The sequence below is a fragment of the Oculina patagonica genome, chromosome 6 (genome assembly GCF_052425735.1).
Source record: "Oculina patagonica isolate OP01 chromosome 6, crgOcupat, whole genome shotgun sequence".
Lineage (NCBI taxonomy): Eukaryota > Metazoa > Cnidaria > Anthozoa > Scleractinia > Oculinidae > Oculina > Oculina patagonica.
Genome location: NC_135763.1, coordinates 7,651,274 through 7,661,575, shown reverse-complemented (window position 1 = coordinate 7,661,575; position 10,302 = coordinate 7,651,274). Strand labels below are relative to the sequence as shown.

The 10,302-nt window shown below is 39.5% G+C and overlaps 1 protein-coding gene and 1 non-coding gene across 2 annotated transcripts; one reads left to right on the top strand and one right to left on the bottom strand.

The window, feature by feature from the left end:
* Positions 1 to 1,149: 1,149 nt before the first annotated feature.
* Positions 1,150 to 3,570, bottom strand: LOC144657648 (uncharacterized). Its single transcript, XM_078518003.1, has 2 exons — positions 3,416 to 3,570; positions 1,150 to 3,019 (listed from the first exon to the last, which is right to left on the bottom strand). Exons 1-2 carry the CDS (start codon positions 3,560 to 3,562, stop codon positions 1,514 to 1,516), a joined length of 1,653 nt encoding a protein of 550 aa, XP_078374129.1. The 5' UTR covers positions 3,563 to 3,570; the 3' UTR covers positions 1,150 to 1,513.
* Positions 3,571 to 5,979: 2,409 nt separating this feature from the next.
* Trnal-uag (transfer RNA leucine (anticodon UAG)) lies at positions 5,980 to 6,052 on the top strand. The gene has a single exon. It is a non-coding gene; the product is annotated as a tRNA-Leu (tRNA).
* Positions 6,053 to 10,302: the final 4,250 nt, after the last annotated feature.

Genomic DNA, 10,302 nt, shown 5'->3' with positions numbered 1-10,302 from the left:
AAAAATGCGGATACTTGACGCTTAAAGTCTTTCTCAATGGTGAATACAAACATTTTGGAGGAGCCCCCTCCCCCCTTTGTTGGGGAACCAATGTTGAACCCATTGTGGCTAAGGATTGTCTGTGCAATATGTTCGGGAGCTCAACATTGAGAAGGGGAGGGGGAGAGAAGGAATTAATTTGGTAATCGTGCCAACACTTCTGACGATGGACCATCATGTACAGCTAGTACACACTGGGGACGTGTCGCTGCAACATGTCCCGCTACATTTTCTTGCATGTGTATATCAGTTGTGATTTTGACGCTGCTACACGTCCCCGCGACACCAACTGCTACATCAGTGTCACTTCAGTGTGAACAACACATGATTCTGTTGCTGCTACACGTCTCTGCGACATGTCCCGCGTGTGCGGGGACCTTAAAAGACTAAAAGGTCTATCGCTTGCTTTTGAACATTAGTAGACGGAGAAATCACAGGGACCCACGAGGAAGTAAAGATGACTAGCAGTGACCACTAGCGAGGATGGTAAGAAATTGCTCAATATTGGTAAACATCAGTAAAATATTCAGTAAGATGTCAGGCTCACGGTAAAAAAAATATTGCAATGGACCCAAAATTGCTCACAGACGAGGTCAGTTATAAACTATAGGCTAAGTGAAAATTTAAAAAAATATAATTTATCAATAGAAAGATGAGGAAATAAGCATGCAGAGGAGAGGAAAGGTGAAGATTATATGGTAAAACAAGAAGTTCCGGAAGTTGTCAGTTATGCATCAAAGCGTTAACACCCGACAGACAACCTGCGTATATTATTGCGTATCAGTCTCTGAAGTGTGTTTCACTTTTGCTATGAATATTCTATTTAAACGTTCCTGGGAAGTTATATCGCATTTTTTGTCAATGTTGCATATTTTAGTTTCATGGATTTTAAAGCCTGTTAACTTTGTAGGACGCTTGATCACAAAGTGCCAAGACTGCAAAAACACAAATTTGCGTTTCTCACCCGAAAGGTGTGAAACGAAAGAGGTACCATCCCTTTTGCAAAACCTCTTCTTTAACATTTCAAGACGGAAAATCATTATTAAACTTAGCTAAAGAATCGAAAATGATCACCGTTACTTTTCACTAAACAGCCATTTTTTAATAGTTTCCAAAACCATAACAACAATATAAAAGTAACATAATGAAAATACAGCAATTCCACCGGGTTGAAATGACTAAATCCCCGAAGAATGTATCTAACTGAATAATAATTTGTCCGTGATTTGAGAAAAAAAGCATCTTTCACGATAGCTCGTTCACAAAATACCAAAACCTAGAAACATTGTAATAAACTAAAAAAATGCATGATGCTAATGCCAAGTCTAATAGAAACACCTATGAAATTACTCAAAGCTACTGAATTATTACTTTTTTCTATATTTTTTGCTGGACCAGTAAATAACGTAAACTCAACTACGAGTGAAAGAGTCGCCTATTATTCAGTCTCTCACACGCTTGAAAGTTATGTTGTTCATCCCTGCTTGAGAACCTCGTCTTGCATGGCTGGGATGAGGCCTTTACGGAAGGCAATGGACAGCAGGTCTTCAGCAGTAGCGGTCTCGGGATACTGGCGAATGGCCCACTTAAGGTACAAGGAAAATTCGTTCCAATCCACGGTACCATCTTCATCCATGTCAATCGCTTTCAAGGCGCATTTTGTCTCATCGCATCTGTAGCAGCCAAAGTATGGTGCCATAAAGCCATTGTAGAAAGCATCAAACTCTAGCTTGTCATCTCTCTTGCCATCTCTCAGATCCCATTCATCCCACATCGCACGTATCTCAGCTATCAACTCCTGGGCGTGAGCCTTCTTTGGCTCTTCCTTGGCAATCGCCTCACTCATTTTCTCGGTAAGATTACCACCAGATCGGTCGAACAGCAAGGCAATGCCCACGGCGCTCATGTATTCTTCCTTCCTGTTTTTGTGGAGATCTTCCAGCATCACTTCCAGCATTCTCTGGCCTCTCTCTTCAGTGAATTGAGGATCGTCGCCAAAAAGATTCTTCAGCCTGTCTGCAACCATCTTAGGTGATGCCAGGGTTGTCATTCGCATGACGTGCTTTTCACCAAAGAAGGTGGCCATGTCGAACTCTTTTTTGTTCGGAGTGAAGTTAGGCATGCCGAACACCATGTCCAGGGCTCGTTCGCCGTACACAACTTGCAAAGGATTAGGCTCTAACCCAGTGGTGATCCTGCAGACCTCTTGTGCAGCTTCTCGAAGGGCTGTACAGTGGTACTGCTTAAGGACTTTCTTGTTTCCAAGGCGTATCATGTTCAACAGCGTTACGGTGGAACAGGAATGGCCCATGGAGGCTCCTTGTATAATCAGACTTGCCCAGATACCATTTGCTCCGTTGGCGAGGCATTCCAACTGGGTGCTATCCTGCAGTCCCCACTGCTGGTGAACATGAACCAGTAGGTGTCCATCTTTGAAACCACATGCATCCATCTCTCTTCTCACGGCGGCCGTCCATGCACCAAGCTGTTCTGGGAGGTACTTGCCAGACTCTTCGTACAGCAGGCCAAAAGGACGTTCATTTAATGGCAGAGAAGATAAGTATCTTATCACCTTGAAGATACGCTTTGGTTTCTTGATCAAACCATCGGGAAGGTCGCGCAGGTTAATGAATATTTTGGAATCTTGGGAGAGGTTCTCGCCGATCCATGCCAGCCTCTCGGATAGAAGTTCGTTGATTTTTTCAACTTTGAACTTCTTGTAGTCGATACCTTTGTAAACCAGGTCCATCTCGATGATGACATTCTTGATGCCAAGCTCTTTCATTTTCCGTAAACCGATTGGAATGGTCTTAGTATCCGGAACCCGATTTTTGCCGACGGACTCCAGAAACTCTGTGAAGGCATAAAGATTGGTGAAGTCCTCGCCCTTTTCTTTCAGCTGTTTGATGAACGTGTCACCCAAGCGCGTCATGTGGGAGAAAGAGGCGACGATGATGTGCTTGAAACCAACCTTTTTAATCTAGTGAAAAAGAAAATAGAATATCAACACTTTAATTTCAGCTCCCAAAACTCGAAATGGTAGTTCCCAGAAGAAGAGAGTCCCTGATGGGATCGAGGAAGGGCGCTATCAGGGAAATATACTTCCTGTTAAACTCCACAGGTGAAATGTCATGAAACGTTTAATAATTAGTCTCTGGCATCTTTTTTCATAACGGTGTGATGATTCAGTTGCCAAAGACTTCACTTAATCCTTATTTAAACTTCAAGAATAGTTCAGGCGTAAGGCGAAAAAATGTTAAGGCGTACATTTATGAAGTTTGGCTTGTCTCGATGGTTTCCCTCAGCTTTCTTACTGTCAAATCTCAAGAGATCCTTCAATAGTATAATGCCATTAATGCGAATTAAGCCAACGCACCTGCTCGTAAATTTTCCATTTGTTTTCGATGGTGTGTCCTCGCAGCTGTCCCACGGTGCTCTCGCGAAGAGAATTGTCCAAAACGAACAGTTCCATATTTTTGAGGGCCTTTTTTGTGTCAATAGCATCCTCGATTTCTTTGTTCATGCGCTTGATTTGATTCTGAATATGCTCTATCTCTGCGTCTGCCATTGCGCTGCAATCACACGTCTAAAAGAAAAGAAAAACGTGGCAGTTAATTAGTGGCAACTACAAAAAAGAAAAGAAACAAACGCGATTTAAACGTCTCTTTTGTCGAAATTTAATAAATATGCTAAGTCCGGATCATTCTGGGATTTGGAGGAATGGCCATTCAACCACTTATGACGTCACCAATTTACACGTCAGCAGATCTTTGTGATGTGCAACTTATAGAGTTTGGATAGATCTTTCCACAGGAGTGTCCACCTTGAACATTTACTGCATTCCGACAGAGCTAATCGATAAAACCGTGATCAGTTTTTGGACAGTGTAAAATTGGTGCTAAAACAGGCCAATATACCCGTACTTGATCATGTCATGGTCTCCTTTCCAGGGTTTTCCATTAATTAAGATCAAAACTTTTCAGGCCAGTAGAAGGGGTGCACAGAGTAAAAGATAGAGGGAATAAGAAAGTAGAGAAAAACGAAATAGAAAAGGAGTAAGGAAAAATACTCGGAACGGTTCAGCAAAAAAAAAAAAGGGTTATGCGCATGCGCTAAGTAAAATGTCGTACATTTCTACATGGAAATTGCATCAAAAACCTACTGCAGTGTCAGAAAGTGCATTTCTAGCAAAGTTTAGAGAAATTTAGGACCATAGAGCCAAGAAAATCGATTAACGGTTAAAAAAACTGTTTTTGGAGAAAATTCAGCATATTAAGGGTTAAAATCGGCATTGCTGCAGTGGACAGTAACTTCCGATCAAAATATAATAAGCCGCGTGTACACCTTTTCACTGCCAATTATACTTTCAATAACCTTAATAATAAAGTTCTTGAATCGAGTGCAAAGGTGTGATCAAGTTAGCCAAGAAAACACCATTCCAATTTTTTTCAAGCTCATTATTGTAGTTTTTAATGAAGACCAATACAACATTCAATGACGCCAATGGAATGCCATTTCAATGCAAGCAACATTCTTTAATAACAAAATATTCATCAATAAAATTTCAATTTCTCCCTCACGTGTCATCCACAGAAACGAAATCATTCAAATTTGCTGATTTTAAAAACAGCAAATCAGTAATGGGTATAAGGTGCGGTCTCCTTTATTCAGTACTTCTTGCGTACGATGGCTATTAAGGTGTGCCGTGAGGTGAACGTAAATTTGATTTACAAACTGTATGCTATAGCGAATATTAGCCTATACGTCCAGATAATTGTCCTACAGAAGCACATATGTATACATGCTGAGCAAACTCTAAGCAAAACTTGCGTATACCTTACTATAGGAAATTAACAATGCATGTTATTAACGCGAATTTCAAAAATTCGCGTTAATTTTATGCACCTTAATTTACGTCATTGTTAATCACACTATCGCGCTCTCTCAGTGATTGGACTAAACATGTAAGGCGGCATACGAAATAGTGGCTTCACTTTCGGAGATTTGTCAATTTCAGACATAACAGATACGTGCATATCTATGTGGGGATAATAAATCCTGAGCAAAACATTGGTAGAGATGAAATTGTGCGGATGACACACACGGCTGAAGACTTTGGTTGGGGGAGGGGGGGATTAATAATCCTGCTTGTTTGAAGGCTACCCACAGCGAAACTGACTGATTTCTTACCTTGAGCTTTTTCTCGTATGATTGAAATTAAATTTTTGTTATCTTCACTTAAAGTTAAAGAGTGACTGATCGATCAGTGATTTGCACACGAACATGTACGTGGGAGTAACACGGGTTTGCAAATATACTAAGAAAAGGAAACGGAAACATAACTGCAAGGTTGATGCTCTATCACGGCACAGTACAGGGCTCTTTGTGAACAATTCCATTTCTGCTTACTTGCTTACATTTCTTATTACCGTAATTTTGTATAATTCTTTATCTACTCCTGTTAATCACATGCACCGACACGTTTCAGATGAAAACCGCATGTACAAGTAGTTGCATCTTTATCGGACAATAAATAAAGCAATTTTCATGGAGAATTTATATGTAAATGGTTCCCTTGAACGATGCACTGACAGAATAAATAACTAAGATTTAAATAGCATCGAACTGAAAAAAGAGTAAAACAACTCTTTCAGACGTGTCCACTGTTGAGACTCTGTGGTGAGCAGGGTGACAGAGTCTCATAGCTCGTGGTAGACCGTCCAGAACAGAGGGTCGTGGGTTCTCCATCTGAACTCGGATTTTTCAGTCGTGCTATTTAAATCTTATTTAATATCTTTTACTCACTTTGAGGTTGGTTGGTTGCTCTTTGTATGCCTTAATGTGACTGTGTGATACATTTGGTCTATGTCAGTCATCATTTGCTGTGTGACCGCGTGATGCGGTTCCAGTCAAAAACATTTCACCCTTGCTCACCACAGAGTCTCAGTAGCTCAGTGGTAGAGCATCCGTCCTAGAACACGGAGGGTCGTGGGTTCAAATCCCATCTGGAACTCGGATTTTTTTCCGTTCGATGCTATTTAAATCTTATTTAATATCTTTGTTACTCACTTGGAGAATAAATAACAATGTATAAACTGCAGCTATTCTGGAGACAAACACGCGTGCAAAAATTGAGATCAAGATCGGCAGTGCAGTGGACCGTAACTTCCAATCAGTAAAAAGCCGAGTTTATGCCTTACCACCGCCAATTTAACCTTTTAATGACGCCAATCAAGTTAATGAGTCGAACTTGAAAGGGTGATCAAGTTAGTCAAAGAACACCACTATCAGGCTGATTTAATATTGATTTTTTTTGATAAAGAAAGACATTCAACCACACTGATTACGTGTCATTTCAACGCAAGCAACATTCTTTAATACCTATGTATTCGTTAGCCTTTAACATCGATAAACTTTCGATTTTTCCCATACGTTTTATCCACAAAAGCTTGAAAAATCCTCTTAAAAGAAACGAAATCGTGAAAGTTAGCAGTAATCAGTAAAGGAGTTTAAGGCGGTGTAGTCTCCTATATTCCTTTGTACGTAATATGGCTTGTTAGGTGTGGCGGTGAACGAGCTTTACGCTTGGTTGCATGGGATTAGTAAACCTTGATTTACGCACAGTATGCTAATGTTAGCTTGCACTTGTATATACAGACGAGATAATACTTCTACATAAACAAACATGTACACATACTGAGCAAAATCAAAGCAAATTTTAGTATCATTAAATACAAACGTCCTGCTTTCACGCATCTAGACTTGAAATAGACTTTTGCACGAATCGTGCCTCGATCAGTTTCAAAATGGCTCGGTATTCGCAAATTTCAGCTCGGCTTACTTTTATTACCTACGCGCGGTCTCTGATACGACTGGCAATGTAAGTTGGCATGCGATATAGTGGCTCCACTGTGGGAGATTTGAATTTCAGAACAGGAGGGTGCATAGCTATGCGGGGATAGTAAATCCCGAGCAAAATAAAGGCAGAGGTATAATAGTGCGAGTAACGCACACGACTGAAGCTTTTTAGGGGGGATCGATAATTCTGCAGGCTTGAAGCCTATTTAAAGCGAAATTGATTGATTTCTTACCTAGTGCTGTTTCGCTTGTACAGTTGAAGTTTTTTATATCTTCACAATAGGAGCGACTGGATCGCTGAAGTGAGGTGCCTCAGTCTTGAGCTTGAATTTATAAATGCTGCAGAAGATACGAACCCTGATTGGCCATAAGCTATTGACCTTTTATTCAGCGAAGTGGAGGTGAATAGTACTTTGCTAATCACCTCCGAGTTAACCAATCAGCGCGCGCGAAAAGCACTAATCACTTGTGTGGTATATACTAAAGTGAGTTACACGTGTACACGTACGCGGTAGTAATGGGTTTGCAAAATACAATTATCCTCCAAAACAATAAAAGCAAAACGGAAACGGAAATAATAAACAAGAATGGCCCTGTAACACGCCCCTGTGTTCGTTCTGATAAGTCAAAACTGTTGCCGGCTTAAGTGAGTTGCACACATAAATGTACATGGGAGTTACAGATTTTCAACTAGAACAATCCTTCAAAACAACTAAATAGAAACAAAAGCAAGACGAAAACGGAAGCATTAAACAAGAATGACTTTTAATTTGTATCACGCAATAGGTGTGCATTCTGTTTTAGTTAACAACTGTTCACCGAAGTTAAAGGTGGCTACTGGTGGATATGCACGACTAGCCGCCAACACTGAGGTGAATAGTTGTTTTAGTATATACTCAAACAGTGAGATAATAAAGCCCGAAAGGATGAATTTTGACTAGTTTATCACCTTAACGAGTGCAGTTTTCGCGCGCGAGTAAGTTGCTCGGAGATAAATAGCAAAGGATATTCAAAGTTTGAGTAGCCAATCAGTGCGCGCCAAAAACGCTATCCACTGTTTGAGTATATACTAATCAAAACTATTGACTTCTTGAGAACCACACGAGTTGTTCATGGGTGTATAGGATTTGAAAAATAAAACAGTCCTCCATAACAAAGCAAAATGCAACACACAACTTATTACAATTATTACAACTTTGCAACTTTCACAAACTGTCTTACAGCATGTAACAAATTGTTGGTCTTCTTGAAAATATAGAGAAGTCCAAGGACAACTGCAAACTTGTTACGATGTTTCAGGGTTTTGTTTAGTTATTTTTATTTATAGAATAATTCAATGGAAATGTATTGAATATGATTTAATGAAAGCAATGCCCTTGTTTAGCTTGTTGAGTTCGAGCAAAACACTCGAAAAGATTGAAAATGACTTGCATATGGCTCATAACTTGTTAACGTTTTCCGACATTCCGTATAACAGACACGTTGAAAAGCGAGCTTATAAAAGGTTTCTTAGAACTTGAAACATAACAGTTCGTTTTGTTGTTTTCTTTAGCAAAAGTGCCGTTGGCAAACATCCCGATGTATTTTAATGACCTTTAAGTATTTGAAGTGAAAATGATACTTTTGATTAATAACAAACAAATGAATGGAACTGTCTACCTTGCGCTAGAACTGAACGTTTTAAGCGAACTTTTATAAATACTGAGGTGTTTATTAAGTTTAATTTATTAGGGGTGAGGCAGGAAGTCCAATATTATCTTAGTTCTCTGAAAATAATCACTAATAGTATCCTGTTTTTCCAGTTCTTTCAAACCCCTGAAGGCCTTTTAGATGATTTATTCCTCGAAGTGGCGCGGGAAGGTCGTGAGAAGTTATTGTGCCAGACACAGTTGATTATTAGAAGAAGATTAGTAGAAGACCGTAAATAGGAGTGAATAGGAGTGAAAGCTCGCAATCCAATTGAAAAATTTATCTCAGTAAATAATTAATTTTGTTTACTAACATAACGATTTGAGCTGATAAATAATTTTTAAAGAAGATCAGTCAATTTCCGCCAGCTGGCAAAAAGTAAATCTAGAGTGGTAGCCATAACAAAATAAATAAATAAATAAATAAATAAATAAATAAACATGATCCTTTGCTATTGGGGTATACGACGAACAAAAATCAACAAACTGCAGACCATTGGTCCGCGCTTGGCTCGCTCCGCCAGCTCGCCGATATCGATTGCCTCTCGCGCTACCGCCCCGTGAGGGAGTCTGTTCACCGCTATTTATTATAAGGCTGGGGACTCCAAAAAGTGTTCGTTGGTATTTACGAGATTGTCGGATGAATGGAGTGACATAAGAAATTGAAGGCTATTACTTTGTTCCGGCCAAAAAAGTGGCCCTTGCAATTCAGGTTAATTTTTGACCAAAACCTTGATAGATTAAAGTGCTACTATGATCAAATTTTTGATCTTCATTTTTTTACATTTTCGTGAACAGTTAGACTTTCTTACTCACCATGCCAAATTTTAATCTATTACGAACATCAGAAGTCGTTTTATTATAACATTTATTCCATAGAATTTACGGCCGCCATTAATCAACCTTGTTCCAAAGCTTGGTTGCGAATAGGGAGAAAATGACGTCGAAGCCCAAAAATACCTCACGGGTTGACATTAGAATAACAATCAGCATAGAAAATTGCACGAAAAACAAGTCCAAAGTTTTTGTTTCTTTTCGCGTGATTTTCAATACATATTGTTATTGTAATTTCAACCCGTGAGGTATTTTGGAGCCTTTGACGTCATTTTCTCCGTATTCGCAACCAAGCCTTGGAACAAGGTTGTTTAATGGCGGCCGTAAATTATCGGAAACAAATGTTAAAATAAAACGACTTCTTATGTTCGTAATGCGTTGAAAATTGGCAAGGTGAGTAAGAAAGTCTCATTGTACACGAAAATGTAAAAAAAGGAAATCGAAAATTTGATCATAGTGGCACTTTAAAGGAAACCCATCTGTAGAACCATGGCACGTGACCTTATGATGTTTAACTGGAAAACTCTGTCAAGCTAGCTTTGCCAATTGCCATATCCATCAACATTTCCCCATAAGAATCCTAATATATATATTTTTTAATTTTCACGCCGCCAAATAGTCTCAAAATTGGCAACAATTAGCAGCTTGATCACGTTCGTTCCAATTCGTACCATAGCCACTTATTTGATTGACAAAGTTCTACAAAAGGCCTATTGTTTCGTTTTGAAGATCAGTATGCGGAGAAATCAATGGGACCCACGAGGAAGTATAGGTGACTTGCAATGGCGACTGGCGAAGATAAAAATGAGCTGCAACCGTCGTCAAAAGTGTTGGCACGATTTTCACAACACATATCTTCCTCCCTCTCCCCTGTTACAATGTT